This window comes from Diceros bicornis, chromosome X, assembly GCF_020826845.1.
Source record: "Diceros bicornis minor isolate mBicDic1 chromosome X, mDicBic1.mat.cur, whole genome shotgun sequence".
Taxonomy (NCBI): Eukaryota; Metazoa; Chordata; class Mammalia; order Perissodactyla; family Rhinocerotidae; genus Diceros; species Diceros bicornis.
In genome coordinates this window covers 14016068-14034691 of record NC_080781.1, presented here as the reverse complement: position 1 = coordinate 14034691, position 18624 = coordinate 14016068, and the positions used below count along the sequence as shown (strand labels likewise).

General features: G+C 41.0%; 1 protein-coding gene across 2 annotated transcripts in view; it reads right to left on the bottom strand.

Moving 5' to 3' along the window:
• Window positions 1-18624, bottom strand: part of REPS2 (RALBP1 associated Eps domain containing 2) — a 207714-nt gene that overhangs the window by 100689 nt on the left and 88401 nt on the right. For both annotated transcript variants that reach the window (XM_058535505.1, XM_058535506.1), the window contains exons 6-8: window positions 8437-8575; window positions 2631-2694; window positions 411-553 (exon numbers count right to left, since the gene is read on the bottom strand). In XM_058535505.1, coding sequence (XP_058391488.1) covers window positions 411-553; window positions 2631-2694; window positions 8437-8575 — 346 coding nt within the window. The remainder of the gene's footprint in view (window positions 1-410; window positions 554-2630; window positions 2695-8436; window positions 8576-18624) is intronic.

Genomic DNA, 18624 nt, shown 5'->3' with positions numbered 1-18624 from the left:
ACTTTTTCATTAGGTATAAGAGTTCTATTCCATTCCATTGCCCAAGGCCACTTGGGTACACTGGAATGCGCCTAAAGACTCCAAGTCAGCACTTGGCTCTACAGGAAGATCTTCATTTTCTATCAGATGGGAGGTTCAGTACTTGCCTACTCCACAATTTTCGTGAAAGGGTAAGTGACTTCGGTTCAAATCCATCCAGAGTACTAGAATGGGAATAACAGATGACTCACTTATCCAAATCATCCCTATTACTCACATTATAAGATGTGAAAGTCTAATACTGTTTAAAAGACAATAACTGTAGATACAAAGGACTCCCAAAGCATTTGGACACCATCTTAAGAACAAAAGTTCTTTATAAGGCCTCGATGGAAAAAGCCTAAGGTTTAGGAATTCTGATGAGGCCTTACCTGCTTGCAGGTACTCTGGCTGCAGAGTTGGAGGCAGGCCCTCGGGCAGTGGGTAGCCGTTCTTCCGGGCCACAATGAGGTGAAACGCAGCACAGAACTCAGGCAGGGTCAGGGCTCCATCACAGTCGGCATCACTCAGTTCCCTAAATATAACGGATGTGATGAGTACCTAACATGGGGCTCAGAGAAAACATTACTCAGCCTCAAACAAGCAAACACAACCCTCAGGCTCTCTGTGGTGGCCCTGCAGGGTCCCCAAACCCTCCTGGCCAAACCCATTTGAAATCTCAGGGGGTCAACTAGAAAAAGAAAAATGCTGATCAACAGCACTGGCACCAGTGGCACTTTATAAATAAAATTTTAAATTCCTCGGGTTCTCTGGTAGGTCTGTTTTACAACACTGAGTACACAAGACAAGAAACCATAACACAAAAAGGAAAATGACACCCAGAATTCCACCGTTAGTTGACAGTCATTGAGTAAATGTGAGGTGTGAAGAGGTCCAGACTTGGTGCTTGAAACAGTCAAGAAGGGCTGGCATCAGCCCTTTCACAGTTGTCCCGGCCATTATACAGTTACCAGAGCTCAGAAATAAGCGCTTCATTTTTCAGCTTTAAAGAAAAACCTTGAACTTTTCAAGTCACGTAAATGTTGTAACAAAAATTTGCTTGAGATACCCTCCTGGGAGAATATAAGTAAGCTCAATAAATACTGGTTGAATTATATTTTCAGATGAAACTAGCAACTAGGGAAGGCTGGAACCAGATAAAACAGAAAGGAAGAAAGGGAGAGTCTTGAAAAGGCTTATCTTCACTTCAGTCACTGTTTCCCACCGAAAGGCACAGACCTATTTACTCAGCACCAAAGAAACCTATTTGCCAAAGTAACTAAGACCCCATAAGCTCAACCAGTCTCTTAGGTATACAGAGACAAGTATACTTATGTTAGGACAAGTAGAGAGATAAGACACACAAAACTGTACTAGAAAGGTGTTACTATTTGAAAGAAAAAATATCTAAAGTAAGCTCCATAACTTTCCTTTGGACCATTCATATCCTCCTCCCCCTCAAATATTTAGAATGCACCAGCCCTGAACTAGCAGCTCCCCAGGGTGAGGAGTCAGGGAACTGTTTCAAAGGCTGGATGCAGAGAATGCCATTCTGCTTTCACGGATATGTCTTGACAAAAAGACAGGAAGCCTCGCGCCGATAATGTTAAAAGTGGGAATTCTGACAAAACAGACTGTATTCTTTTCAAAATGATAATTTCTTTTTTCCTACCTTTAAAATCTAACATAAGGCTTGTTGTAAAAAAAAAAATTTACACTAGAATATACTGCCGAAGAACCTAAATCCAGCTCAGAATCCCAGATACACTGGCATGCACAAGTGTTATCAGAATAGTTTTCCAATAAGATGCACAAAACATGACAAGCAATTTTATATCCTATCGTAATTTTTGTAAATACTCATGAAAAAAGTTTTACATAAATATTCCAATGTTTTAATCATATATTTATAGCAGCATGGTCTCCCACCCAGTCTTGAGGAAGAAAAGCCCACATACAGCTGGGAGTTTACGGAGGCACCAAGAATTTTCATAAACACAAATAGAGCCATCTGGATGGTCCCGGCACAGGCCTTCTGGAGCCGGGGCTGCGGCTGGCTCAGCAGCAAGGTGTAACAGTGCACACCACAGCTGCAAGTCTGAACTAGGGCCGAGCTGATATACACCAGCCAAATTTACGAAGCTCAGAGGCAGCTAGGATAGTCAAATTTAACTTAACTCCAAAACATTTGTGGACCTTCTGTTCACCTGGCCTCATAAAATATTATAAAGAATAGCTTTTCAAGGTTCTCTGGTTACTTGCATCACACCAAGTAGAAAAATCTGCAAATAAAATATACAAGATGGAAATTCTCATATCGCACACGATTGCTTAGACTGAAAAGGGATCTAGATGAGGATAATAATTAGGAAATTACTTTTTAAATAACAGCTAACATGTATAGTGTGTACTATGTGCCAGACACTGTTCATTGTGCTTTTCATATAATAACTTATTTAATCTTCACAGCAACAAAAATCTAAATTCTATTCACTCCCTTAGTCTGTTAAAAAAAAATATTCAAAAGATAAGACTTGTAAAAATGTAACAGTAGGAGCTAAAGGATGCGTATGTATGACAGTTTCATACTATGTGGCATTAATCATACTTACCATATATAGGAGAGTTCTGGAATGGAAAGCTTTGATTTGGTGAAGAAGTTCTTGGCCACAGAACCTGTCAAGAGCCATTGTTTAAATAAATCATTAATTGCTTATCTAGAGCAGCTTTTATATTTAATGTCAATGAATCACCATTTTTTCATTCAGCAATCACTATCATATAACCATAAACACAACATTTATTCATCAAAGCAACTACAAATAATGTGGCTAAAAACAACATATGAACAGCTTTTAAAAGAATACGTAAATTAGAACAGGGCAAAAGAAGCAATGACATAATACTTATTATGACAAGCAAAGTATATTCATTAATTCCTGCTTCGTTTTTACTGAAAATCTGCAAAATTTTGCTAAAAATTCAAAAGACAAACTTCAAAATTATTAAAGTAAAAATCTGTCAAGCACTTTTAATGAAAATGTGAGAAAGTAATACACAATCATGATAGAAAATAGAACAAAAAGAAGAAAATTAACACTATTAATCTCATCACACAGAGATAAGGCAGCCATTGTGGGAAAGAGTTTTGGTGAGATTTAAGATCTCTTTTTTTTTTTCCCCCCAAAGCCCCAGTAGATAGTTGTACATCATAGTTGCACATCCTTCTAGTTGCTGTATGTGGGACGCGGCCTCAGCACGGCCGGAGAAGCGGTGCGTCGGTGCGTGCCCGGGATCCGAACTCGGGCCACCAGCAGCGGAGCACGCGCACTTAACCACTAAGCCACCGGGCAGGCCCGAGATTTAAGATCTCTTGATGGCTCTTTGAGAAACTTATCCAGGAACCTCTTGCTACTTTCTTTATTCATTGTAAGTTTACCAATATCAATTAAAATCAGGTAATCATTCCATTTTACATGTTACATAGCTGCAAATCCCAACTGCACTTAAAATGTTATACCCAATCCTTATTGAGATTGAAATTTTTGTGCTTTCAGCTCTTATAACAGTTTCACAGTTCAAAACTCTCAATTCTAACACAAAAAATAGTCAGATCAAAGCCCCAAGCTCTACTCTAAGCTGATAAAGTCAAGTCATTCCATGGCAATCACAAGTTTTCTAATTGGCCTTAAAACAAAGGATTACAAGGGACCCTAAAGCAGACTTATTTTCCTTTGATAGATTATTAAGGATCAAAAGCAAAGTGTCCTATAAACCAATGAGCCTCCTCCCCAAAAGCATCCTGGAAATAATGCTGACATATGACTACTGGTCATCAACACAGCTACCCTGTCAAACATTTGTCAGAAATGTCTTCAAAGCTTATTTACCAGCTATTTTATAGATATAAAGACAATCTCCCCTCATGTCATTCTTCTTTTTCCCCCTTGATATCCTTTCTTCAAATCACACTAGGCCCAAACCCACCCCTAGAGACCTGGTCTGGCCTTCAGACAGTAGAGAGACTGTTGTACCACAGCGTCTCAGAGAAGTTAGGCGGAGCCCATAGGGAAGCCGACAGCTAACAAGTTCGGTTGTGGCCCGGCTGCCACCTGCCAGAGGAGGGAGATGATGAGAAAGCCTGAGCTCTCCCTCCTTTGGTGCTGACAAAAGTTCAAACCATGAGCTAACCCTCTCACGCCAGCCGCCCCCCACTAACCACCATAGAAACCTCAAGCCAGCCTCCTGTCCTTGTTCTCTCCAGCCATTTGCAGACCTGCTGGAGAGCCACGTGTGGGGCAGAAAAGGGAGAGGTGAGGCTTAAAAGCTGTTAGCAATCAAACATCAAAACATGGATTCAGACTTTTTATTATAAGGAGTATCTCAACCCAGTAAACTACAGCTACACACAGCATTGATTTATCAGTGATAAAATGTTAACACACCGAATATATACATATCTTTAAAAAATAAAGACCAGTAACCCAATATAAAAATGAGTAGAGCTATGAGAGTTCACAGAAATAGATGCAACTAACCCCTAATCATATAATAAAAGGTTCAACCTTGTTCATGAGAGATCTGTAAATTAAAACCACACAAAGATATGATTTCTTGCCTATCAGATGGGGAAAAACACAAAAGTTAGTTAACATGTGCCGATAATAAGACTGTGGGGAAATAGGCATGTCACATAGTGCTGGAGGGATGACAAAATGGCACAACCCCAATGAAGGAGTGTTTCACAATATCTAGCAAAATCACATTATCCAAAGATACACTGACAAAAATACAAAAAGACATATGCAGAAGGCTATTCACAACAGAAATATCTGTAATAGCAAAAGAATAGAAATAATCCCAATAGGAGACTGGCTGAATAAATGATTGCACATTCACACAATCCAGTAGTACATAGCTATAAAAGGGAATGGGAAATGTATCTACATGTGACTATGGAGTAATCACCAGGATATACTAAGTGAAAAAAGCAAGAATACACACATGTAGATACACATATACATGTATTTGCTTTTATTTTTAAAAACAGACAACCATAAAAAAAGGTGGTTACCTATATGGGCAAGAAAGGAACAGGGTAGAGGGGATAGGGATAGAAGCTAGACTTCTTTGTAGATTGTTTTGTGACTTTAGAACCATGTAAATATTTCATATAAGTATAAAATTAAAATTTAAAAACACAATCCCTAAAAATTGAAATCAAAAGAAAACTGAAAAGAACAAAGTTAGAGAACTCCCACTTCCCAATTTCAAAACTTACTACCATAATCAAGGCAGCGTGGTACCTAATCAAGAATTAGGCTAGACAGATAGATCAGTGGAATAGAATTAACATCCAGAAATAAATCCTCACATTTACAGTCAACTGAATTTTGACAGGGATGCTAAAACAATTAAATAGTTTCAGGGGAAAAATAGTTTTTTCCACAAATAGTGCTGGGACAACTGCATATTCACATGCAAAAGAATAAATCTGAACCCCTACCTCACATCATACACAAAAACTAACTCAAAATGGATTAAATATCTAAATGTGAGAGATAAAACTGTAATATACATCCCTTCTTAGAGGAAAACATAGATGTCAATTTTTGTGATCTTGGATTAGGCAATGATTTCTTCAATATGACACCAAAAGCACAAGCAACAAAAGAAAAAATAGATTGGACATCATCAAAATTATAAACTTTTGTGTTTTAAAAGACACCATTAGGAAAATAAAAAGACAAGCCACAGACTGGGAAAAATATTTGCAAATCATGTATCTAATAAGGAACTTGTATCTAGAATACGTATAAGAACTCTTAACCATTCAATAATAATTTTTAAAAAATGGCAAAGGATTTGAATAGACATTTCTCCACAGAAGATATACAAATGGCCAATAAGAACATGAAAATATGCTCAATGTTATTATTCATCTGGGAAATGCTAATCACAACCACAAACAAACACCACTTCACACCCACTAGGATGGCTATAATCAAAAGACAGACAACAACAAGTGTTGGCAAGGATGTGGAGTAATTGGAACCCTCATACATTGCTGTTGGCAATGTAAAATGATGCGACCACTGTGGAAAACAGTCTGACTGGTCCTCAAATGGTTAAACATAGAGTTACCAGATGATCCAGCAATTTCACTCCCAGGTATACATCCAAGAGAAATAAAAACATACATCCACACAAAAACTTGTACACAAATGTTCACAGCAGCATTATTCTTAATAGCCAAAAAGTGGAAACAACCCAAATGCCCATCAACTGATGAATAGATAAATAAAAGGTGGTATATACATACAACAGAGTTATTCAGCCATAAAAGGAATGAACTTCTAGTACATAGTACAACATGGATGAACCTTAAAAACACTATGCTGGGGCCGGCCTGGTGGTGTAGTGGTTAAGGTCGCGTGCTCCGCTTGGGCAGCCTGGGGTTTGCGGGTTCAGATCCCAGGCGTGGACCTAGGCACCGCTTATCAAGCCACGCTGTGGCAGGCGTCCCACATATACAGTAGAGGAAGATGGGCACGATGTTAGCCTAGGGCCAATCTTTCCCAGCAAAAAGAGGAAGATTGGCGACAGATGTTAGCTCAGGGCTAATCTTTATCACCAAAATAAAAACAAAAAACAAAAAACACTATGCTAAGTGAAAGAGGTCAGATACAAAAGACCACATATTATATGATTTCGCTTATTATATGATTTCATTTATATGAAAATCCCAGAATAGGCAAATCTATATAGAGAGAAAGTAGTTTAGTGGTTACCTAGGGCTGGGAGGTAGGGAGAGCAGGAATGGGGAATAAATAATTGCTAATAACTAGGTAGGTGGTTTACTGTGGGGTAATGAAAGTGTTCTAAATTTAGATTGTGAATGTACTAAAACCGCTGAATTGTACACTTTAAATGGGTGAATTTTATGGTATGTGAATATCTCAATAAAGATGTTTTTTAAAAAGAGACATCACCTAATTGCAATATATGAACCCCTCTTGACCTTGATCAAGCTAAATTTTTTTAAAAAGGCATTTGTGAGACAATTAGGAAAATCTGAAGACTTGATGATATTAAGGAATTCGTGCTCTTCCTTTTGTTTTAATGTGTGCCAATAAATTGTGGTTATGTTTTTAAAAGAGGCCTTATCTTTAGAGATACATCGTGAAATAGTTTCAAATGAAATGATCTGATAATTGCTTCACAATCATCTGGGGTGAGAGAGGATATAGATAAAACAACACAGTTGTGGCTGTGTGACAGGTACATAGACAGGGGTTTGTTATGCTCACCACTCTAGTTGTACCTATATTTGAAATTCTGCAAAATGAAGAAGTTAAGAGAAAATAAAAACATTCCTAACAACTACCTAGTTGTATTTGTCTAATTATTTGCATATATTGTGAAGAAACTCACTTAAGCAGTGGGTAAAGTTAGCAAGTGGTCAATACGTGCAATCTGGGTTTCTGCTTATTTTTTTTTAAATCATGTTGTCAACATTAACTTGTTGTATCTACAACATTCTCCCTTCAATGAAGTCATTACCACCATTCAGAAAACAATACGTGCATTTATACACATATATTTCAATTACACACATTATTTCACGAGAGAAAATTAGTCTTAGTCCACACTTCAATATGTCAGGTTACAATTGTTAAGGACATATTGTTATTCTTCAAAATTGAAGTAAAAAAAGACAGTTTTATAAATCTTTCTTCCAGACTCTACTATTTCACTGCTTGTTTAGTCTTCAGCCCTATAAAATGTAGGCATACAGGAATTAAATCAATTTCTCTCAGCTTGAATTTTACATGATAACTCAACAGGAATACATATTTCTGAAGACAACCCAGAAGAACTGACATGTGGACATAAAAATGCTGGCCAGTTTCCCTCCTATATTTTAATTTCTCTCAGAAAAACCAGAGGAGAAAGACTTGAGTCAAAGAAAATGAGAATAAATTTGAACTTCTAAGGCATATATAGCATAAGGAGACTTGTGACACTAACTCTTTGTGACACTAACTCTTTAGAAGGCTACATTATGACCTTGCTCTAACTCTAAAATAATGAGTAAGCAATTAAAGGTGTCGTCTTGGTGCCACACTCTATCATTTCAAGAACTGCTCCAGCTAATAAGTCCAAGGGTCTGAACCACGTTCCTCCAAATCCCATTTAACCCCTTTGAAACTGAAACATAAGTTTTCAATGTCATTGTCAAGTGTTTTTCTGCAGGGTTTATAGTTGATAAGAAATTCAATCTTAGAGGAAAACAAATTGAAATCCCAGAGGGTTGTTGTACTCATTTTGTGGTGAACTATTTCTCAAGATGTGTATACCATTGTTTATGTGAGACAATGATCTGGGACCCACATTCTCACCATCAGACTTCGTTACCTGAAATGAAGGAACTTGGGTCAGGCTGAAGGGATCGGAACTGATTGACATAATACTCGCGCTGCTCTTCTGTTATCCTCCAGGGTTCGTCCAGGTAATTACTGTTGTTATCCTGTGGTTCTCTCTCCACTGAAAAGGACTTTAAAAGTAAATAAGCAAATGCTCAGAGAATCTGTCCTTAGTGAGATGAAGTAGAAATATTAAACATCAATAAAAGTTATCATGTGTTATACTTATTTTTTTCCTCAAGGGAATAAATTTAAACATCTTGCAACTAGAATATAAATTTCTGTGAGGCAGACATCACACTTCATATTTTTTTTGTATTCTCCAAAGTTGTTAACAGGACTGAGCATGAAATACTGAATATTCAGTAAGTTTTTCCAATGTGATGAAGGAAGAGTAAAAAAGACAATCATTCTTCAAATATTCACCACATTTTGATCTTTTCAGATTAGCTGAATAGATAGTAAAATAATCTAGATTCTTTTTAAACCATAAAATATCTAGAAAAGCTATAATCACACCCTTTTTTTTCTGAGGCATTTCCATTGTATAAATCTGAGAATCAAAAGTTCCCATTCAAATGCCCCCTCCCCAGGTCCTACTTGAGGGGCAAGTGAGAATCACAGAACCTCTCATTCCACATTTGTGAACTGGGGATAACAGTAATAGAGCTGGATGGAGAGAATAGCTGTCATGGTACCACAACAAACAGGGTAACAAGGGGTGCATCAGACCTGCCACTAGGGGGCATGCAAGCCAAATTTGAGGATTTAAGGATACAGAGAACCAAAGAAGCAGTGCAGGAGAAAACACAGCTCTGCTAGGCAGTGGGGAAAGCAGCGAAATATGGTGATTCTGGGATAAGGAGCCCAGGGCTTTGTTCCATCCCTCCCATCTACCCTAAGGCTAAGGTGCTACTTGCCAATGGCCACCTTCATGGCACCAAGAGTTGAACATAAGGAGGGCAAGCCTTCACAACAAAAGGAGACTAGGAAAGAAAGGGAGAGGTGTTACTGCTAGTAAGCCACCAAGTTGCCTACTTCTGAACACTCTATCAAGGAACTAATCATTAGAAGGGCATTCTCCTCACTATCCCTAGAAAAGATCCCAGACCATCTCCTCCCTCTTTCCCCTACTCCAACATACACACACCCCATTCCAGGAAGTAATTCTTCCCAGGAACACCCGGCTCACCTCTGACAAGGTTCAGAGAAGAAATGAGACTATAAAACTTTGAGCTGTGATATAACCTTGAGATGTCATCTTTGAAGTTTTCGTACTAGATGAGCTTCCACTAAATGTAAATTAAATCATTTTTAAATGCCTGGAAGCCACTATCCATTAGTTAATAGCTTAAATTCATAGAGTGCTTTGAAATTTACAAAGCATTTCACACGCCCTTATCTCATCTGAGCATCTCAAAACATTTGAGAGGTAGACATAGCAGGTATTATTATCCTTCTCCCAGATGAGGAAACCGAGGCTCAGAGAACTTAAAGGTTGTGCCCATATCCTTCAGTCAGCAAATAACTGCCCTCTTTTTTTCTTTGTTGTTCAAACTCAGGCTCTTGCATATCAGGTTTTTTTTTAAATTGAGTTGCATCCATCTGAACTGTTTTCAGAAACCCCCTAGCATTCTGGTAATAAACAAACAATATAAATTAAAAAATCAAGGGAGATGAAAAGTCAGTCTGAGCACCCGATGGATGATGTGAAGATGACTTTCCAAATCACTCCTACCAAATTCCAGAGCCAAATTCAAATGCACCAGCAGCATTTTCTGAATGAGCCCAGATGTCTGACTGGGTTCCAGGGGCAGAACCCAGGGTAGAGGGTGTCAGCATGCACTGGATTGGGTTCCTGGTCAGATTATAATGCGTAGAGTTCACGGCAGCACTGCTCTCCAGGTCAGCACTGATAGAAACAGCTCGAGTAAAGCAAACTAAAAAGCTGGGCATCAGCAGGAAAGACAAGAACGGATGTTTATGAGTGAACAATTAAGCAGGCAGAGATGGTTCACGAAGCCAGCGGGACAGGGGTAGAAAGTTCTGTCCCACCGCTGCCCTTCGAATGAAGGCAGCAAAATCCCCCATGCTGGGTATTGGCTGCTGCATTCCCTGGTTCTGACATGGAAGCTACTACTCCCCTAGAATACACTTCTTCCTTGCCTGAAACTGAAGCTGCCATATCTAGCTGTTGTTGTTAATGCCAGCCTGTGTTTGTTCTTTCTCCAATCCCATGACCATCTGCTCACTCTATTTCCTCTCCCACATTACCTCACTCCTGAGCAGAGTCAGTGGCCTCTTAGTAGGTCTCGAGTCTATTCTGACAGCAGGACTCAGGAAGGACCTGGAGAAAGTGATTGATTCTTCTGCTTAAAAGCTTACAGGATAACCTGTTGACTGATAAAAAAAAATATCCACCTCCTCTACCCGGCCTTTAGGGCCCCTACAATCCAGCCTCCTCCTCACTCACTCTCGGCAGGCTTCTGATTGCCCATGTGCTCACTCTTCATGGGTCATATTTCTGGTTTCCTCCCAGAACACCCTTCCTCTAACCCCAGCCTGCTCAAATCCTACCAATTGCTCAAGTCTCACTGCCCCAAAGGGCTTTCCAATGTACCTACCAGGCCCACAGCCACTGCAGAGGGCACTGCCCATCCCCCAGCTCTGCTACAAAGATGGGCCTGGCAGCCACGTGTGCACCACAAGATCCACCTCACGCCTGGTCTCACCCAATTAAGTCCAAGTCAGTAGGAGTGGAAATACAGTTGCTGGCTTCTGGGATGCTCTGGCATGGAAGGCTCTTCTCTAGCAAGAACAACTTAGGCCAGATGCTCATTCTTGGGATGTGGATAAGAAATATGAAGATCAACAAGCAGAGAAAGCAGACCCTAAACAGATGCACAGCAGGGCCATGATCTAGAGTAAAGGTCAGGAGAGAGCCAGAACCAAGCATAAGCAGAACCAGTGAGATAGAGAAGTAGGGAGTGAGGATGGCTGTTGGCAGCTGAAAGACAAGTGGACAGCAAAGCAAACTCAAGGCAATGAGGGCAAGGCCTGTTCGTGACAGAACAAGCACAAATAACCAAGAACTCCCACTCCTCAGGACCTTTGGGCCACTCCTTGTCTCTCATCTCTTGGATTCCCATGAGAACCCCAACCCCTCCTCCTTTCCAAGAAAACTTGAGCTGGCAAGGAGAGTTCCTGCTCCCTAAAACCAAAAAGGCCTTGCAACAAAGAGAGAGGGCATGGCATATGAACACTGTGTAACTCGTACATAGTGTGGCCTTTCTACTGGCTTGTTCTAGCTGGCTTCTACTAGCCCCATGCATGTTTTTAATTGATTTAATAAACCAAGTGATTTGAGCATCTTAAAAAATATGAATCTTTATTCTAATTATGATAAGTATCACACAATTTGAACATTACAGGTGCTCTTGAATATCATCACTTAGGCTTAAACCTGGAGGACTAGAACCATATCATAAACTCTATTGCACATATAGTCCCCAGCAGGCACATCAGAGATACTAAAAGTCGTGTGAGGTCCACTTATTGACGGGCTCTAGTAAGTTCAGGGGTATGCCTTATATTGAAAGAGATGCACAAACACTATGCTGTGCTTAATGAAAGAAAACCTATGAGTCCATTTCATATTTTAAAGTTTGAGATCTATCAGAAGTCCCTGTCTGTCTTCCTGTAGTTCACCCACGGTCTCTGATATCTATGGGGAGTTCTCAAGTTCCACATCCATTCAGTGACTATTTCAGGGACAGGTAAGGGCATATGGAAGGGGTAAATCACATTCCACATACCGTTAGGCTGAAATATTCCAAAAGAAAGCTGAACCACTACAAGAAGAAAAATGACTTGAACTTTGCTGCATAAACAGTGACCCACTCATTCATTCATTCAACAGATACTTATTGAACACCAACGATATCCCAGATACTAGTCACTAGGGATACACTGATGGGCAAACAGATTCTTTTTCTCAGAAAGCCTAGAGTCCAGTGAGGGAGAAAGACAAACAGGCAATCTCAAAACAGTGAAGTAAGTGCTATGGTAAGATAGGGTACTCTGGAGCTTTGCTACTCTAAGTGCAGGCCCCAGACCACCCACATCAGCATCAACTTGGGACTAGTTAGAAATACAGAACTTCAGACCCTACCCTGCATCTGGTGAATCATAAAGTCTGGGAGTGGAGCCCAAGAATCTGTGGTTTAACAAGCCCTCTAGATGATTCAAAGCCCACTCAAGTTTGAGAAGTAATACTATAGAACATGTAGAGCGAGGCAAGTAAAAGGAACAGCATTTGCAAAGGCACCAAAAAATGAGAGAAAATGGCCATCTCTTTAAAGTAACTTGGTTGGGGTATATAGAGAGAGAATAGGCTGCCAGTGCAGAGTGGATGTTAGTGTAGTTGCCTCAAGATGGTTCAGACAGAAAGCAGGGCCCAGACCATGAAGGCCCAGGTTAAGGGGTATAGACTGTAACTACAAGACAATAGAGAGCCACAGGTAAGTATTAAAGAGGACAATGACATAATCAGATTTGAGTTACTTCAGTGAGGAGAATGGAGGGGGAAGGTAGGAAGCCCACCTAAGGCCATATCAGCAACCCTGGCCAGAGATCAAGGTGGCCCAGAGGTAGGGAGGGCTATGAGAGGAGTAAGAGAAAGAAAAGCCATATGGCAACCGCCAGAAGAAGGCCCAATTCCAGCAGTGGGATGGCAGCTCAGGACCTCTCTGTCAGCAGCTAGGGGACCACCTCACTGCATGACCCAGACGCGTGGAACCATCTCCTCCAAGTGAACCCAAAAGTCAACCACTACAATCGACACAACTTTTCAGACAAAGACCTGAAAAGTCAGTCACCTAAGAGAGAATGTCTGATTGCAAAGACTGAAGGCACTAAGAAATGGGGATGCGTGAGTTGTGGAGACTTGAGCTTCCAAGTAGAAGCTAGAACCAGGAAAAGCTCCACTTTTGCATGCATCCTAAGAGGCCTCCCCCAGTTCAACTCCAGCTCCAGTGGTTTGGTTGGCTGGGCAGATATATTTGCTACTTAGTGCCAATTTTGAGCTCAGCCAGCATTTTTAAGGAAAAACAAAAGGAGAGAGAGAGAAATCTTCCACATCTGTCTGCTTAAGCCACATACATATGGTTCATTATACAGTTTCTCTAGACACAGGAGAATTAGATTTGCTTATATTTAAAACATTCAAACCCTTGGTTTTGTTTCAAGTGAAACGCAAATATTTGGCACTGCAAGTTATTATCTCTGGGGAAGACAGACTGTTTATAATGAAAGAGACTTCAAAAGACTCATTAAAAAGTAATACCATTAATAAAATCCCAGAAGGTGACATATACCCCTGAAGTATCTTAAAAAAAATCAAGCATAGCTGAATAATATGAATTGCAAAGAGGCATTGTCAGGGAGAACTTAAGAAGGGTACGTATATTGTTTCAACCATAGAACATTTCTGTTTAGAATATGATCGCACGCTGGAGGCATTCTGTAAAAGCTGCCTTAGAGCGCAGCCATTTCACCTGAGGGGGCAATGATCTTATAACAATGTCCTTTTGTTACATCAGTAAACAAACCATCTGGAGTAGCAAAAACTCATACCAAGCCCACAGTGAATGTGTGAGAACACCTCCCCTGCCAACAATGTTTAGGAAATAAGACTGCCATATACTGCAACCACTGATCAATACATGCTCTCACGAGCAAAGATATGAGAAGACTCCACCCTAAAGAGAAAGAATGGCTAACAAGCTGGTGAGACTAGACTATAGCCCAAGTGAATATTAATCTGCCTAAAGAAAGACCAAGAGGATTGATCAGTCATGGGGCCAAGAAAAAAGAAGAGTCATAGAAGCAAATGATAGCCGTGCTTATACGTGGGATTACGGTGGCTGTCCTCCGATCCTTCACACCCCACCATGACTGGTGTAGAGGTGTCACTGAATGACTGCCTACCCAGGAATGACATTTACCAGCCCCCCCCCTTGCAGTTAGGTGCAGCCATGTGACTGAGTTCTAGCCAATGCAATGTGAGCACAAGTGATCGGCACCACTTCCAGGCAGGGTTAGCATCCTGCGGCACTCTTCTATGTTCATCCTCATTGGTCCACTGAATGGAGGATGATACAGCCCCAGGAGAGAAGGAGCCCTGGTGCCTGAATCACCATGTGGAGGAAAGCCACCTGCCAACCTGTTAGATGAGTGAGAAATATACCTATTGTGGTAAGTCATCAAACTGTAGGGCATATTTGTTATAGCAGCTGTGACCCTAACTAATCTATCCTTCAATCCAGGCCCAAAGGAAAAGCAGACCTGCCCAGTCCTAACAGCACAGCAATCCCTGCACCGCAGAGAGAAGCATGAGGTTATCTTAGCTTTGTAATTTGACCACATAATGACATAAGATGATTCTGAGCCCAAACAACTTTATAATTGATTGTCAATTGCAGACTATCTACAGGGACAGCATGCTGATACATCTTTACAGACGTCTTTTGTGTGTGTGTGTGTGTGTGTGTGTGTGTGTGTGAGGAAGATTAGCCCTAGCTAACATCCATTGCCAATCCTCCTCTTTTTGCTGAGGAAGACCGGCCCTGGGCTAACGTTCATGCCCATCTTCCTCTACTTTATATGGGACGCCGCCACAGCATGGGCTGATAAGCAGTGCATCGGTCCACGCCCAGGATCCAAACCCGCGAACACCAGGCCGCCAAAGTGGAGTGCATGAACTTAAACCGTTATGCCACCGGGACGGCCCCACAGCTGTCTTTTTATGTTTGGTTAATATGAGTATCTTTCATGGGTTTGAAGGAGATTCTCAGGAAGAATGTACACAGTAAAAAGAAAAGACGGCTAGGGTAAAATTGTGGGAAAACTGTTAAATGAAGAATGAATAAATGGAGCTAAAAAAGAAGACAGAGCTCAGCAATTTTGTTTTCACATCAAGCTATTCTATATTATACTCTATAATCTTGTTTACATTCTGTCTCCCACTCTACTCTCACTATAAGGTCCATAAGGGCAGGAAATTTTGTCTCTCCTGATCACTGCTGTATGCCTAGAAAAGTGCCTATCACATAGGAAACACTCAATAAATATGCATTGAATGAGTGAACAAATACATGAATGATCAGGCAAACTGCCAGTTCTGTTCCAGAGACAGAAAAGTTAACCTGAGCTCTCCTATAATGACTGGAACTGAACTTTATATGCACTTATCAAGCAACGTCTCCCAACAGTGTAAAGGCTGGGCCCTCTCCCGTACTTATAAAGGTAGAGAACTTTAAAAAAAAAAAAAAACCCTTTTTTTTACTTTTTATTTTGAAATATTTATAGAGTCACAGGAAGTTGCAATAAATAACTTCTGTTTTTGCCTGTAGAGAAGTTAGTTAAAATTAAATCCTAACAAAGCAATTTAACTTTATCAGTTTCTTCATGGAAATAAATCCACAAAGATGCCTTTAATCACATATTGCCAAACTCGTTTAGAGATCTAATTTCAACAGCTTACAAGGTTGATTATCAAACTGTAGGAATCTCTCTGAGTCTAATAAGCAACACACAGTTGCTGCTTATTAAGATAAACTAAATTTTAAAAACGATCACCACATAGGAGAACGTTAGGTAAAACATATTTGTCACTTTTATGCTAAGTGTCAGACACTGTAAGCACCTAATACACTTGACCTATGTTCATCTTCACAACAACTCTGCAAAGTAGATCCCATTATTCCCATTCTGCAGAACAGGAAACTAAGGATTAGGGAAGGGAAGTGACTTACCAAGACCACATATCTAGAAAACGGTAGAGCCAGAACATGAACAGAGCCTGGAGTCCATACTCTTCATCAGAAAGCTCTATGGTTCTCCCCCTTATCCACCCATCCATCCTATAACAATGGACCATTTCCTCTCAAGAAAAAATCTCACTGCAATGCCTAAATCATTGCAGCAATTTTAAAGATTGAGGATCCGAGCTTGGGATATGAATATGCTATACTTCCACTTCCCTCCCCATGATCTAGTTTAGTTGGTCAGTGAACTATTAAATTATACAGAGCATCCTTTTATTTCTCAAATAATTTTTGCCTATAAGCATCTGGCATGTTTTCACATGAGGAAAGAATCCTGTATATAACCATACAATACAAGTATTCAATCATTTCACTGTTATTTTAGTATGTGGTATTAACACTATTTTGATTAACCTAAGAAATGCTTATGAGTAATTGCTGTCTCCAAGTCTTCCATCAGGAGCCAAGATCTGCTGCTCCAGAAGGGCATTTTTCCTTTACAGTTGTCAGGATTTTGCTCTGTGCTTGGAGGAGAAGGCCAAGAGAACAAGAGAAAAGTGAGAAATAAGGAGTAAGAGGAGACTTTGATGAGGCTGCAGACTTCTGACACCACTGCACTAGCATTCCCAGCCCCATCCTTGCCTGTTAGGTCAAGGCTGCTTGTCTCTTCTCCACTATGTCCTCCCCTTAACACTCAAGGCAGCCTGAGGTCAGATGGGAAACACATGTGCCAAGAACTTGGGCTGAATTCAAGGAATGCTTTAGAGAACGAGGCTACAGATTGGAGGTGCAAACAGAATGCAGATTCTGGAGGGAGACAGACTTGAGTTCAAATCTGGGATGATCACTTACTCACCATGAGAACTGGGCCAGTTACTTAAGTTCTGAGCCATCAGTTTGCCACCTAAAAGGCGGGGACACAGCCCACAGGGCTCTGCCTACCTCTGCAGCATCATGTCCCTCCCACTTCAGGCTCTAGCCACACTGGCCTGCTTTCAGTTCTTCGACTGTGTCTCCTCTGCATGCTATACATGGTGGATCAGCTCACTCAACACCTACTCCACCCCGTCTTGGCATAACTCCCTGCACTGCAGAGGGTGGCTAGGTAAAAACTACACTGTCCACACAACTTTGCTGCTAGAATTCCAGATGGGACTTAGGTTCCACTAAACACACCCATGGAAGACTGATTCAGAACTGAGTCACATGGTGACAGGGGCAGGGAACAAAGCATTCATTCTGCTGGCTTAGGTCATGCATGGTGTGGAGCTGGAGCTGAAAGTAATGCAGCCATTGCCCAATTCTGTAGCTTTCTGATTGTGGCAGAGGCAACACTCCCTTAGCCATCCAGTCCTGCAGTGTGGTTCAGGGAATTGTTCTTGCAAGCTCAGAACAGAGTCTGAATCTTCAGCCCTTCCAAAGATCTAGTAGGCCATCCACACTCCTATTGTAAATCCCTATTTGCTTAAGCTAGCCAGAGTAGATTCTGTTGTCCACAATGAAAACCCTGACCAACATATGCCCTTTGTCTAGGCTCTTCCCGCTACGGGAGACACTCCTCTCCTCACCTCCCCAGCACCATCCTTCTTTTGTCTGGTTAACTCCTGGTCATCCTCCACAGCCCAGCTCAAGCATTACTTCTTTGGCGAAGCCTTCCCTCACTTTCTAGCCCTAGGTCGGATTTCTCTGTTAGATGCTAACAAAGTACTCCCTTGCCTTTAGGGCAACTGTCAGTTTTCCATTATACATACAGAGGTGGGATCATTTGATGCTCATCCATCTCCCAACTTGACTGCAAGTTCCCTCACAGCAGGGACCATGTTTGTAGTCCTCAGGGTACTCCTGGCATGGTGGCTGACCCATATAAGCCACTTAGTAAGCATTTCTGAATGAATGAGTAGAGGACGTAATCTTGCATGTAGTCTACCCTGCAAGACTGTTGGGAGGACTGAAAGGACACATACAAGCTAAGGGGCCAGCACAGCAACAGAAGAAAATAAGCAGTCAGTTGGTAGTGACTCTTGTTGGGATAGGCAGCTGGGGGCATAACTCACCTGAGATCAGGGGCAATACTGATGGGCCTAGGGGCTGAAATGGTACTCTTGTCAAGGAGGCTTCCATATTCACAGTCTAGTATATATTAACTAACTGAGACCAAAGGGTCCTGGGGAATAAGCTGGAAACAAATGCCACGCTCCTTTCTAGCTTTAAAAAGTACTGTCTGGGACCAGGAGTTCAATGGGGTATTTCTGGCTACAACTGAGAGGCTAAATCAGAGATGCTCCTGTCTACCAAATCAGTTTGGGCCCTAGCTATTACCAGGAAAGTTCTGGCCACCATAAGCTTTAATGCAA